Consider the following 15,158-nt stretch of genomic DNA (forward strand, 5'->3'; position numbering starts at 1 on the left):
TTGAGACCAGCGACTCCTCCAAGATAACTCTGATTGGCACAGGGCTGGATGCCAAATAGGAAGGCACACTCGTCATCTTCCAATAGCCGAGGCATATGGCACTCTACTCATGCGATCCCGCTCATCAGCAATCGAAGGTCACTGAGTCTTGCTGAGATGTATGCCATGTGACATAGGTAAGAACCCTTTCTTTGCCTCTTCCATGCTGAACCGCTTCAACACTTTGTCAATGTAAGTATCTTGGCTTAAACCTATAAGTCTTCTCGATCTATCTCTATAGATCTTAATGCCCAGAATATATGCCGCTTCCCCTAAGTCCTTCATCGAAAAACTATTTTTCAGTGAAGTCTTTACGGACTCAAGCATAGGAATGTTATTTCCAATCAGTAATATGTCATCCACATATAAGATTAGAAATACTACAGAGCTCCTACTAACCTTCTTGTAAACACAAGACTCTTCTTCATTCTTAGTGAAGTCAAACCCTTTGACCACTTCATCAAAACGAATGTTCCAACTCCTAGATGCTTGCTTCAATCCATAAATGGATCTCTGAAGCTTCCATACCTTTCCAGCATTTTTCGGATCGACAAAACCCTCGGGCTGTATCATATACACGTCCTCAGCTAGGTTTCCATTCAGGAAAGCTGTCTTGACATCCATTTGCCATATCTCATAATCGAAATATGCAGCTATAGCTAGAATAATCCGAATGGACTTAAGCATCACTACGGGCGAGAAGGTCTCGTCGTAGTCAACTCCTTGAACTTGTCGAAAACCTTTTGCGACAAGTCATGCTTTATAGATGTGAACATTTCCATCCATGTCCTTTTTCTTCTTATAGATCCACTTGCACTCTATGGCTTTAACACCATCAGGCGGGTCAACCAAGTTCCAAACTTGATTGTCTCCCATGGACTCTATTTCGGATTGCATGGCACTCTGCCATTTTTCGGAGTCTGGGTCCATCATTGCTTCTGCATATGTCGCAGGCTCATCATTGTCCAACAATAATATTTCCCGCATTTCATGGAGCCTTGCTGACCTTCGTGGTTGTGGCGGTGCTTCTCTTGCCATGGGTATCTCAACTTGTTCTGCTACGTTAGCATCACTCATTGATTCTTGCCCGATCGGCTCATCTTGAACTTCTTCAAGATGCACTGTCTTTCCACTCTTTTCTCCTTTGAGAAACTCTTTCTCTAGGAAAACCCTGTTCCGAGCGACAAACACTTTGCCTTCTGATCGGTTGTAGAAATAATATCCCAAAGTTTCCTTTGGATATCCCACGAAAATGCACTTATCCGACTTGGGTGTGATCTTGTCCGACTGAAGTCGCTTGACAAACACTTCACATCCCCAAATCTTTAGAAAAGACAAACTAGGAGCCTTTCCAGTCCATATCTCATATGGTGTCTTAACTACGGACTTAGATGGTACCCTATTAAGTTTGAAAGCTGCTGTTTCTAGAGTGTATCCCCAAAATGACAACGGTAGGTCCGACTGGCTCATCATTGATCGAACCATGTCTAACAAAGTTCGATTACGTCGCTCGGATACACCGTTTCTCTGAGGTGTTCCAGGCGGCGTAAGTTGTGGAACAATTCTGCAACTCTTTAGATGATTGCTAAACTCATGGCTCAAATACTCGCCTCCACGATCAGATCGTAAGGCCTTAATTTTCTTGCCACGCTGATTTTCAACTTCATTCTGAAATTCCTTGAACTTTTCAAAGGTTTCAGACTTGTGCCTCATCAAGTAGACATAGCCATATCTACTAAAATCGTCAGTGAAAGTTATGAAGTATTGGAATCCTCCTCTAGCCGTCGTGCACATTGGTCCGCATACATCACTATGTACGAGTTCCAACAAGTCTACTGCGCTCTCAGGAAATCCTGTGAAAGGTGTCTTGGTCATCTTGCCTAGCAAGCAAGCCTCACATGTCTCGTATGATTCAAAATCAAACGAAGTTAGAAGTCCATCAGAATGGAGCTTCTTCATGCGCTTTTCACTTATATGACCCAAACGACAATGCCACAAGTAGGTGGGACTCAAATCATTAGGCCGAGGTCTTTTAGCACTTACGTTACAGACAGGTGAACCATCAAGATTTAAAACAAATAATCCATTCACAATGGGTGCAAAAACCATAAACATATTATTCTTAGAGATCACACAACCATTGTTTTCACTCACAAATGAATAACCATCCTTCATCAAGCATGAAGGAGACAAAATGTTTTGACTTAAACTAGGAATGAAATAACAATTATTCAACTCCATAATAAATCCTGACGGGAGGTGGAGTTGCATCGTCCCGACGGTCAACGCAGCAACTCTTGCATTATTGCCCACGCGGAAATCAACTTCTCCTCTTTCCACACTTCTTATCATTCCCTGCATCGAATTGCAAATATGAGCAACCGATCCGGTATCAAATACCCAAGAATTACTAATTGTATCAGCGAGAAATATGTTGTCTATAACATTAACAACAAGTGTACCTGAGGTAGAAGTACTTTTACTTCCGCCATTCTTCAACGAAGCTAGGTACTGCTTGCAGTTTCTCTTCCAGTGACCAAGTTCATGACAGTAAAAGCACTCTTTGTCTGGAGCAGGTCCAAGTCCAGCTTTAATCTTGGGCGTTGGGTTTGGCTTGGACGTTCCAGCCTTGCCCTTCTTCTTCCAAGAATTGCCCTTCTTCTTAAAGCTTGGCTTGTTCTGTATAGCCATCATATGGCTGGTACTAGTGCTTTTCTTGATGTTAGCCTCTGCTGTTTTAAGCATGCCACACAGCTCATTCAGACCCTTCTTCGTCCCATGCATATGGTAGTTCGAGATGAAGTTCCCATAGCTAGGCGGAAGAGACGAAAGAATGAAATCAGTGGCCAACTCTTGGCCCAGTGGGAAGCCCAGCTTCTCCAACCGTTGAGTGTAACCAACCATCTTGATTACGTGTGGTCCTACTGCTGCGCCTTCTGCTAGCTTGCTCTCAACAAAGGCCTTAGACACATTGAACCTTTCAGTCCTGGCCTGTGTTTGGAACATGTCTCTAAGCGCCACGATCATATCGTGCGCCTCATGGTTTGTTTCGAACTGCATCTGCAGCTCGGGTTCCATGCAAGCAAGCATAAGGCAGCTTACTTCGAGGTTAGCATCACATGCTTTCTTGTAAGCATTCTTAGCAGCAGCGGGTGCATCATCAGCAGGTTCTTCTGGTAGTGGGTTGTCTAGAACATCTTCCTTTTTCTCAGCCCTGAGAACAATTCTCAGGTTACGGATCCAATCCGAGTAATTTGTTCCATTCAACTTGTCCTTCTCAAGGACCGAACGCAAAGCAAACGGTGTAGTGCTGCTAGGTGCCATTTAATCTACAACAAAGTAATGCAAAATACACTAAGACAAACGTATCCATGATAGAGCAAATCACATTAAAATATTTTAACAAAATCTACTCCCACTAAAATCAATATCCCTCTATTGAAACTTAGTGATTCAGGATCCACAACTAACAAGTCTACTAGTGAGCTTTAGCATCACCGCTAGCAAACAAGGTAGATCGGTAAGCAACTTTTGCTAATCATATCACATATGACTCCTGTTGTTGGGTGACATCTCCATGTCTCGGCGCCCAACCTTTATGCCCCAAGGTCCTTAACCGTTAAGATAACCTTGTTAAGCAAACCAACCCTTATGCGTGTAAGTGTCCGACACAAACCCGTCTAGTCAAGGAAAACTAGTGGCACCCTAATTTCATAGACCCACCACTAATTGTACAAGACATGGGACGGTGCAAGTTTTAGTTGGGAGGGCATACTAACTTAAACTTTGTGAGGGATCGTTCTACTTCTAACATCACAGCATGCAGAAAGTAAAACATAAACAGAATAGCATTCACACAGTTGTGACACAGTATGGCCCGTTTTTCTTATGGTGATCTCCATCTCCATAGGATCTGTTCACCATGGTGATCTCCATCTCCATGTTCCATGTGCGCCATTCTCCTGGTGATGAGTCCTCCAAGAACTAGAACTAGAACATGCTATTACACCTAATAGCTAGTAAAGAAGCTAGTAATGGAGATTACATAGTTGCTTGGATCATCACAGATTGGTACGCAGACCATTAAATACATTAAAGTGACAACACATATGGCTCCTGCCGTGTTGCCGTACGCGCGACACGCAGGTCACGAATGAGTTACACACATACATCACATATACAAAGGGGCCATACTGATCACAAGATACATACATCCTGCAAAACAGAGGTAGGCGTTCTAACGTTCCAAACTTCAGAGGCCCGAAACTCCATCTTAGAGGCCGAATTTGGGAAATCTAATTTCGTCAAAATCTAATCATGTGTAACTTTTTCTGTAGATCAATTTTCATATACAATTCGCCTCGATCCGAGATCGTACCGAAAAGTTACGGCTGTTTTACCGAAGCATACGCATACGGCAAAAATCCCGACCCCGGCAGTAGATCTCATCTACTACTATTGCACATCTAATGTGCCTGGCGTATGACCCTGGATTTCGATTCGACCAATCATATTGATCTTCGCTCACTGCAACTGGATTTACGTGTATCACTTAACTCCGATGGCGGAAACCGACCGGTAGGAGTATGTCGTTACACTACCATTGCAGCAAGGGCACGAAACCAGGACATAGATCAAATGGAAAACTCGCATATCTCCATATGCACATATCCCGAATCCAAAACTAAGCAGCTACGGCTCTGATACCACTGTTGGGATACGAGGTAGGCTACACTAGCGCAAATCAAAATTTCTACCGCGTAAAACCAGGAAGAACTGCCGTATAAGGATCACGGGATTACCACTCGATGCACTACTGGTGCGGAAGATGTAGATATGCGTCGATGCAGTGAAGACAATCACGTAGTCGTACGTAGTCGATCAACGTAGTCGTACGTAGTCGATCACGTCAACGTCTAGCAGTGCTCCTCATTTTCCCAAAAGGAGACCAACTCAAATACGTACTACAAATCTTTTGGGAAGTCTCAAACAATGAAGCCAAGTACGAAGCACTGCTACACGGCCTTCGTCTTGCAATCTCCCTCGGAATCAAAAGACTACTTGTATACGGCGACTCACTAGTCCTTATAAACCAAGTCAATGACGAATGGGATCGAAACAAGAACAACATCGATGCCTACTGCAAAGAAGTCCGTAAACTGGAAAACAAGTTTTCAGACTTGGAATTTCATCATGTCGTCTGCGACAACAACGTAGCCGCTGACGTATTATCAAAAATGGGCTCGACTCGTGCAGAAGTTCCAGCAGGAATTTTTATACACGAACTCCATAAACCGTCCATACCAGAACAAGTTACACCACCAGTGGTCAAGACTACAGAAGTTACTCGGGAAATCATGATGATAGAAGTCGACTGGAGGACACCCTTCATCGACTACATCAAAGACCATAAGTTACCATCTGACAAAAGTCAAGCTGAGCAAGTTTCCCGACAAGGAAAAAACTACGTTCTAGTCGGAGACAAGCTCTACAGGAAAAGTGCATCATCAGGGATACTCATGAAGTGTGTCACCCGAGAAGATGGTCAAGAAATCCTAGAAGAAATTCACAAAGGAATCTATGGCAACCATGTATCTTCACGAACGATAGTAGGCAAGGCTTTCCGAGCAGGCTTCTACTGGCCAGTGGCATTGGCAGATGCAAGACAATTAGTCTGAAAATGCCAAGGCTGTCAATTCTTCACTAAACAGCAACACGTCCCTGCCTACAAACTAGTCACAATCCCTCCAACATGGCCTTTCACTTGCTGGGAGCTAGACATGATAGGACCGCTGTCAACTGCGCCAGGAGGTTTCAACCGAGTACTCGTGGCCATCGACAAATTCACCAAATGGATCGAGGTCAAACCAGTCACTTGCCCCAAGGCAGACCGAGTCCTAGACTTCTTGGATGAAATTGTACACCGTTACGATTTTCCAAACAGAATCATCACAGACCTGGGATCCAACTTCAACAACCATGACTTCTAGGAATACTGCGTGAATAGTGGAATTGATGTCCGCTACGTCTCAGTTGCTCACCCACGAGCCAACGGACAAGTCGAGCGTGCTAACGGCATGATACTCGAAGCTCTCAAGAAAAGGCTACACGATATTGGCAATACAAAAGGAGGCAAATGGCTCAGAGAGCTACCTAATGTTCTGTGGGGACTACGAACCCAACCATGCAAGACTACTGGGCTCTCCCCCTATTTTCTAGTATATGGCTCAGAAGCTATCTTACCAGCGGACGTCATGTGGCAGTCTCCTCCAGTCGAACAATACGACGAAGGAATGGCAGAAGAAACAAGACGCACGGATCTAGACAGTCTAGAAGAAACAAGATGCACAACATTAGTTCAATCAGCCAGATACCTCGACGGGTTAAGACGATACCACAACCGCAATGTTAAGGAGCGATCCTTCAACTTAGGCAACATGATCCTCAAAAGAATCCAGGACACGTCAGGGTTGCATAAACTTAATTCACCATGGGAAGGTCCCTACATCGTATCCAAGGTCACAGGACTCGGATCTTACAGACTACAAGAACTTTCAGGAGAACAAGTACCAAATTCCTGGAATATAGAACATCTCTGTCGCTACTACCCATAGTAGACAAACGTACTCGAGCCTTCGCCTCAAGCATCTAAAAAACAAACTCATTCCAACTACTCGGAGCTGACATCCCGACTACCGACTACAGGTGCTCTACTCTTGACACAAAACTTTACTAAAGGTCAGCAAGCACCCCAGCCTCAGTACAAGTTCCAAAACTTCAAAGGGCAAAGCAATTTTCTACTCGAGACTGATTCAATTTTGAAGTTACATACTCATAATAGAGCAAGGGTACTCAAAATACCATGTAACAACATAGCAAAGACTACAAGCAATTGCCTACTGGTGGTCTGCATTTAAGCCTCAGGCTTTTACAATATCACAGGACCACACAGGCCTACCGACTACTACAAAGGAAAGGGCCCACACGCAAGGAAGCTACACAAAATGCAGCCATATCCAGGTCCTCCTCCCAAACAACACCAGGTACTCCTTCACCGCCGCTACCTCGACAGCGGCAACGATGAATCCCGAGTGCTGCATAAGGGAGAAAAAACAAGGCTGCTCTCTTGCTAGCCTTGGCGAGCCATCCCACACTGCATGCCACACCTCCACCTCTAAGAGAGCCGGATAAAGACCGCGGCACTCATCACCCATCACTCGTGAGTTCCAGCACGGACTTAGCTGGATCACGAGCTGCAAGATGAGGCACGCGATGAACCCTCCTATGAGGATTATTCTAGCATCACGACTATCCCTACGAGCGCTAGAGTCTGTGGAGGGAATGTGGCTCTAATTTACGAGGAATCTTCTAGCACCGGAGTACTCTTTAAAGGCTCTCTACAATCAAATAACAGCAACCGAAGGCAATCCATCACTACTCAAGCCTGATCCCAGTCGACCTCCATGGTAGTCTATTTATAGCCGAGCGCCACAACTACCAACCACTCGACAGTTACTATTTGCTCATGAACAACAAAAGCATTGATGAGTCAAGATGCTCTCTGACTCCATTCACGTGAAAGCATTCACACCACAAAAGACAAAAGAGTATAGTACACCCGTGCACCCCCCCCCCTTCGAGAATAAAGGGACAGAGTACTTGACAACCGCGCAACTACTCGACTAAGTACTCAGAGTTGTTCCCAATGACAGGATGGACAATCATTCATTTCAAAAAAAATTCAAAACATTATCTCGAATCATCGGCAGATTACAAGGCTACACAAGCCTAAGGCTCCTCCAAAGATACAAACTCAGACATCTTCGAAGCAATTGGCTCAGCCTCCTCAAGGTATCGCGCATAAGCACCCTCCGTGCAGTTCTGAGCAACGCCGTCACCAGCCGCCGTCAAATCCTCTCGCGGGTAATAAGACTTGACCACCGCAAGGACTTGTTTACAAATAGCCATGCAGAGGCCAACAACCTTGCCCGAAGCAGTCTTCAACCGCACGACTAGTGAACGGGGCTCTGCGTCGTCCTCAAGAGGAGCAATAGTATTAACAACATCTTGAGCGGCATCAGTCAACTCTTGGAGCTCGCCTCGAAGCCTTCCTATGGTCCGACCATGATCTCTACAGGCTACCATGGCCATAGCAAGCATAACTCTGTTCTGGTTCTTCCTGTCCCTCTGATGCTCGCATGCAGCCTGAGCTTCAGCCAGTGATGCCCGAAGACGATTAGCCTCGTCAGCTACTCGGTCATGCGCGTTCCTCTAATCAAGAAACTGGCTACTCGCAATAGCATCTTTTCTCTTAATCTCTACAAAAACCAACAAGTTCAAAAACCCTGAGTACAGTAAGGAAATACTCAAAGAATCGCAAGTACTCACCTTGATACTTCTTGTTCAAAGACTTGTAGTGATTCTCCAACTTCTCTTGCAATACCTGGTGATCACTACGTTAAACGGCAAAAGACTTCGTAGCCTCCTCATGAACCTTCAAGGACTTAGTAAGACAGCTGCACTTCTGCTCTAATTTCGCTAGCCGCTGCACAGAATCATTTCCTCCTGGAGGGCCCGAGCATTCCTTTGAGCTCTGTCATATAGATCCTACAAATAAAAGCAAATCATCAAGTTTTTAGTAAAAACAGTCAAACAAAAGAGACAACACACCTGAAAGCTTTGGATAGCTCTCCGAAACTCCGACTCCGACGGAAGCTCGAGTACTGGACCTTCATCACTCTTTACAACATGAGGCTCTGGAGCTGCACCTAAGGTTGTACCTGAAATGACACACATTAGTTATTTCAGGACACAATACAACGACTACAACACCAGTACCCTGACTACACACCTGGTACACCTGCCTCATTGGCCTTAGCCACATCAACTAAAGCTAGAACACCACCAGTAGACGTCGAGGAGGGTACACCACCAGAACCTTAAGGAACCACAGGGTTCTCCGCCGAGCGGAGTACTTCTTGAAGCATGGACATGGTGGCACCAAGATGACTAGTGTCAACCTCGGATACATCATTAACGGACAAATCTACCAAGGGAGCTGAAAGAGTAGTCGAAGGAGAAGACTCCACTCCTGCGTCCACAAGGATGGTGTCCTCCGCATCCCTGCATCAAAATACAAAGTCATCACACGCTCGACTACAAAGTACCAGGGTCACCTTAGTACCTGTTGGAGCCCTCTACCGGTACTAGAGGGCCTCCGAAGAACTCTAAATTTGAATCCGGTACTAATGCCCCCTCTAGTACCGGATTCAAAAGCAACTGGTACTAAGGCTAGGGATGAGAGGTCAGTTTCTAGTAGTATAAGAATATTCCTAATCCATAGTATTTTTGTTGCATTGAAGATCACCTATAGAAGTATGGTTAAGCTAATGTATACAGACACCACACATCCAATAAATAATACTCCCTCTGTTTTAAATTACAAGTCATTTTTAATTTTTCTAAATACATATATATTTTATTATGTATCTACATGTAATATATGTCTACGTACTCTCTACGTTCTTGTTTGAAATGGAGGGAGTACTACCCTTATTTCATTATGTTTGTCCAACGTCTAGAAATTCCGGTGGGAATTTTTATGTCCTCGGACCATTTGGTGCAGACAAGGTATGCACGGGCATGGCCCTGTCATTCCTGTTCGGGCCGAGCTGTGTTTGCTAGATCATAGCTATGAGCAGCCTATGACCCAATGCCAATGCCTTTGCCGGACAATGTTAGTTTGGGAGAAAAAAATGTCTGCTTAGTGAAGAGGCAAAAGCCCTAAAGCATCCAAACATCTCCTAGTTTTTTTTTCAAATCTTAAATATTATATATCTTTTTCAAAAAAATAAATATTATGTTAACTTATACTATTTTATTTGCTAGTACTTAAAAAATTGTATCCAGTCAAATTGTTTCCAAGAAGCATTTAGATTTTAGAAAAATGTTTCAGAAATTGTTTTCTTTCCTTTAACACCGTTGCCGGCTTACATAATTTCTCCTCTTATATCAATTAATTTAGCTGTCTCTAAATTGGCTTTTCAGAACGACGTGCTAAACACCCTCGCAAGTGAAAATAAACAATTAAGTTGATTTAAATGACCGAGAGAGAAAAATCAATGAAAGCTCCCGTGTACCGTATCTGTGCTGGCCTATCCGAATTGTCCCCACCCAACCACACAAATGGAACCGAAAGCAGCCAACCAAAGGGGAATCAGCCGTCTCCTACTCCTGCAACTCGTCGAGCGCCTTGAGCAAGAACGGCTTGAACCTTGTCATGTTGACCATGACATCCTGCTTCATGATGATCTCGGCGATCGCCGGCCAACCCTGGCCGTGGATGCGCATTGGGTCCTTGAACACGTAGTGGTCCCTGGGGTATTTGTCCTTGAGCGTCGTCTCCTCCTCCGAGACGTAGTACTCCACGTACCGGAGGCGCATGTCGCGCGCCGGCTGCCCGTAGAAGTTGGTCGCCATCCAGTCCATCTTCCCCCACGGCACGATCTGCACCAGCACGGCGCCCGTCGGCAGGAAGATCTGGTTCGTCAGCCCGGCACCGTGCACCGCCAGGAGCACGTCGGCCGCGTTCACGCGCTCCGCGAAGCGGCGCACGTCCGCGCCGGCCTCCGCCACGGTCACCGCGAAGCCGAGCGCCTCGCACATCGACGACACCTCCCGCAGGTTGAGCAGCTTCCGCGTGCCCTTGCGCTCGATGATGAGCATCTTGGGCTTGGCGGCGGTCTCCTCACCGAGCACCGCCGGGGCGTCGCGCGGCAGACCGAAGGCGCGGCGGAGGAACCGGTTGTAGTCGACCATGGTGTAGTTGTGCGGGTTGCGCGTCGGGTGCGGGGAGATGATGAGGTCGCGGTCGCGGTACATCCCGAGGTGGCCGGCCCGGAAGCAGTGCACCTCCTCGTCCTTGTCGAAGTTGATCACGTCGTAGTTGGAGAGCTTCTTCAGCAGCGGCGTGAACTTGTGCACCCACCACGGCTTAAAGTTGGTGATGAGGAGCTGCACCTCGCCCTTGAGGTGCGCCGTGGTGAGGAACAGCGGGATCAGCACGTCCGTGTTGTCGTGGAAGAAGTTGTCCGTGTACCCAGCCACGGAGAAGACCACCACGGGGACGCCGTGCCGCCGCGTGCACTGCGGCGCGGCCTCGGCCGAGGAGACGGACTTGATCGTGACCTCCACAACACCCGGGAGGAGGAAGGCGTCCTTGCGGGCGAACGGGCGAATCTTCTTCTCCCCGTTGGCGTCGAAGGGGCCAGCGCCCGACGGGTTAACGAAGTACATGGTTTTCTCCTTCGGACTGATCCGGATGTCGCCGGCGAGCTCGCACACCGGCGGGCGCGCGTACGGGAAGCCCTCGTCAACGCCGTTCTCGTCGCACGTGATCTTGGCCTCCGTAGCGGCAGCAGCTGAAGAAAACACAAGTACAGAGGACTCATGTGTATGTGTCTTGATTAAAACGTATGGTATACGAACTAATTAAACAGCATCGAGATACGAATTCAAGCTTATCAAGTATTTTTTGGGAATCATAATTAAACGGGCACAACAGAGTGCTGTCAGGTCCTAGAAGAGGGAAAAAACAACACGATTTCTTACCTGGCTTCGTCGCCGGGGCCTCCTTCAGTTCTTCCTTTCTTGTGGCCTCTGGTAAGTTGGCCAAGTTGGGGTCCACCTCAGGGTCAGTAACATCTTTCTGCTCCACTTCGGTCTTTGGCTGCACCGGCGGGGCCTCTGTTGCCGGCACCGTCGTCGTTGCCGGCGGCGCGTTCTTCAACACCAAGGCCGAGCTATCTGTTGACCGTCAATACACGAAGTTGCCCAGTAAGCAACAGCATGCGGAAACGGAACTACCCAGACATCCAAGAAACGATTTCTTCATCGGAATATATGAGTCAAAAGCCCTTACCGAAAACCGGCGAGTAGATGGCGAAGAGCCTGGCAAAGGACAGGTAGGTGAGCAGCGCAAGGCAGCAGCCGGCCACCAGCCCGATGCCCAACTTCTTGGGCTCGATCCTGCCGAGTTCCTTGGCAAGCCGCGGCCCTCTCCGGTCGCCGGCCACCGGTCCCGGCGGCTTGGACGGCCGCGAGTACGCCGTTGACGACGCCATCAACGCCCACGCACACGAGAGAACGAAACGCGCACCTTCAAGGCAGGGCCGCTGCTGATATATCAGCTATCGCCACCGCTGTGCGCCTCTTTCTTCGAAAGCTTAAATAAAATCGCGACAGGCCGGGGTGATGGAACATGTGCAGCGATGATTGATCTGTTGGGAAATGAGTTGTATATCTCGTTGTTCGTTGGGGGTGGCGTGGTGTGTGGGTTGGTGGTGCTGCGAGTACGACGACTAAGGGCTACGGCGAGGCGGCTTCGTCGTCCTTCTACTTCCCTTCGTCTGTTTGACTTGTCCAGAACCGGTCCACAATAATTAGGATTGCTTACCTAATTCCATGTTAGACACTAGGGTTCATCCATCTTTTATTCCAATTTTGTCGTCACAGCTGCTCATTAAGTTTTCCCTTGATGGTTTGGTTGGCTTGGAGATGGAAATGGCGTCACAAGGATGGAGACGGATGCAAGAATGGAACAAGTCGCGGAGGACGGGAGGGGAGGACTCTGGTACTGGGCCTATTGGTTGCTTGCTTTGACACTTCGCCGTGGCTAAGCTGGGTCGCCGGCTCGCCGCTGTCTGTGCTGGAGGATTCCATCGGTTAGGCCTTGTTAGATCCCGTCCCCCGCCAACTTAGTCAGCGATATTTTCTTATCATCTTTGCGAAATGGTCTTGAATTTGGGAGTGGATGGAACTTGGGCAATCGCAGATTATTGGTCGGGGTGATTAATTAATTATTTGTTTATTCAGGGATGCGGAAACGATCGATTACTTCCCAAGCTCATTACGTGCCGTGATTGTTCTTGTGTTCGGTATAACGCACCTTTCCCCCAAGTTGTTGTCATGACTCTACAATTTGCAATTTCTTAATTACTTCGAAATATAAGAATTGTAGAAAAATGTAGTTGGTCCTCAAAATAATAGAAGCTGCTGTGGGAAAACATCATTTTTTTAAAGGATATGCAAATATCATTTTGAGTATCAGTGCGGATAGGCACACCTATCAGTACAAAAGGCATTAGCTGAGGAATTTTTCTCGCATCCCCTTCCCCTCCAATCACAAGTACTTAAAACCTTGTTGGATCAGCGGAAAATATAAAACTAATAAAAAAGGCTCTGATTGATCCAAACTAGACAGCTTATAGTCCAGCCATATATTAGATAACCACCCAGCTTTTTTATAATATAAACTAGAAGCCAGGATGCTTGTAGATACTTGTGATAAGGAAGGCGAGGAAAAGAAAGCTTATGCACCCCTCTTTCTTTTAGCAGCGGCTCACCAAACAGACTGTGAAGGGAAGCGAGAGAACCGGGAGCTAGCATGTATATGACGGATTATGAGCAGATAATAAGGATGGACATTTCTGCCTACTCCCTCCGTCCCAAATTACAATTCATTTTAGCTTTTTTAGTTACATACGTATCTAGATATATATACATCTAGATTCATATTAAAAGTTATCTATCTAGAAAAGCTAAAACGAATAGTAATTTGGAACGGAGGAAGTATTTATGATCAGATTGAGTAGTTCGTTTTTACGTGCAATACATATTGCACAATCCACTCGCATTGCATTGATCATGTGTTTTTCCCCATAGGCCTGTTTAGCATAACTTATTTCTTAGCCTCTCCAGTCTCCATAGATTGAACACAAGGTATCCCTGGATTCTACACGAGGTTTTTGCTTATCTGGCAAGAATCATATATTCTATTTTTTTTGCGAGAAAAGAATCATATATTCTAAACAGGTCCATCTCAACATCTCGTAACCTTCGTGTTTATGCTGTAGAGTCTCTTTAATTTGACAGCTATCAGAATAAATTACTAGGGCTTTTAATGTGTTGTTTTGAAAATAAAATCAAAAGAATTTTGAATAGGAACTTTCAAGCTAAGATGCGTCCTTACACTAAATTAAAGCATATCATCTTAGATAGTTAAAGTTCCATGCTTTGAATTATATATACTTTTTTCGATTAAATAGCGCAATACGTAAACTTTATAAGAAACTTGCACGGGTCCTTGTGTTCGTGTGTGTGATGCATGTGGGTAACGTGTGACGTCACCAAACTGGCTTCTTTGAACTGCCGCTAGCAAGCAAACTACTTTTGTAACTTGATGATTATAACATGCTAACTCCAAAAACTATCTTAAATTGCCCCAAAACCTTATTTAGGGGAAAAATAAAAAAAAACTTACCTCCAACAGCTCCCCATCCTTCCCGTAAAAATGCGCGAACGCGAAAAACACCTCCGTCGCCCCGCATATATCCGCGAGTCCGGTCCTTCCTCAATCACCCCCGAACTGCTCCTTCCCGCGTGCTGATCCGTTCCCACGCTCTATTTTTCCCGTGCGCGCTGGGTTGAGGGCTGCTGGCGCGTAGCGAGGTGTGGCAAGGTGGGGTCAGAGAGGCCGACAGCGCGGGGCTGGAGAGGTCGGCGGGGTCGCCAACGGTGAGGTGGAGCCGGAGAGGCCGGCGGGCGCGTCAGCGGCGTGGTTAGGAGGCACGCGTCAACGACGAGCTGGGCGAGCGAGGCGGCAGAGGACAATAGCAGCATGGATCCGCCCGCCCTCCCTATTCCGGCGTGTTGACACCAAAACTTGGTGCAGTAACCAGCAAGCTACGCATGCTAGCTTCTTATTGTTGTACGTGACTCCAATTATCTTGTACTCCGAATTTATAGGATTGGTCAAAATCCGGTATCAACACGGCGGCAGCCCTCTCCGGCCACATCCCCAATCGAGGTACCTGCAAGAATCCCGCAACGGCCTCCCTGGCAGCGCGTTGGACGTCGTATTCCGGTGGCAGCTCGTGGGAGCGTTGCCGGCAGCACGCGGGACGAAGTCGAGCAGCTAGACGGAGTCCTCGAAGTTGAGGGTAGCTGCGAGCCTGCGGCTGCTTGGCACGCGCACCTTCGCGCCGGCCGACGGTGAGCAGCAGCTGGACGGGGGCGCTAAGCAGGCGCGCCAAGTGGCGGGGCCTTGCATCGGGGGGGGA

The 15,158-nt window shown here is 46.9% G+C and overlaps 1 protein-coding gene across 1 annotated transcript; it reads right to left on the minus strand.

Moving 5' to 3' along the window:
- Positions 1 to 10,010: 10,010 nt before the first annotated feature.
- On the minus strand, positions 10,011 to 12,411 carry LOC101780400. Its single transcript, XM_004965352.3, has 3 exons — positions 11,960 to 12,411; positions 11,650 to 11,844; positions 10,011 to 11,459 (listed from the first exon to the last, which is right to left on the minus strand). Exons 1-3 carry the CDS (start codon positions 12,159 to 12,161, stop codon positions 10,267 to 10,269), a joined length of 1,590 nt encoding a protein of 529 aa, XP_004965409.1. The 5' UTR covers positions 12,162 to 12,411; the 3' UTR covers positions 10,011 to 10,266.
- Positions 12,412 to 15,158: the final 2,747 nt, after the last annotated feature.

This window comes from Setaria italica, chromosome IV, assembly GCF_000263155.2.
Source record: "Setaria italica strain Yugu1 chromosome IV, Setaria_italica_v2.0, whole genome shotgun sequence".
Classification (NCBI taxonomy): Eukaryota; Viridiplantae; Streptophyta; class Magnoliopsida; order Poales; family Poaceae; genus Setaria; species Setaria italica.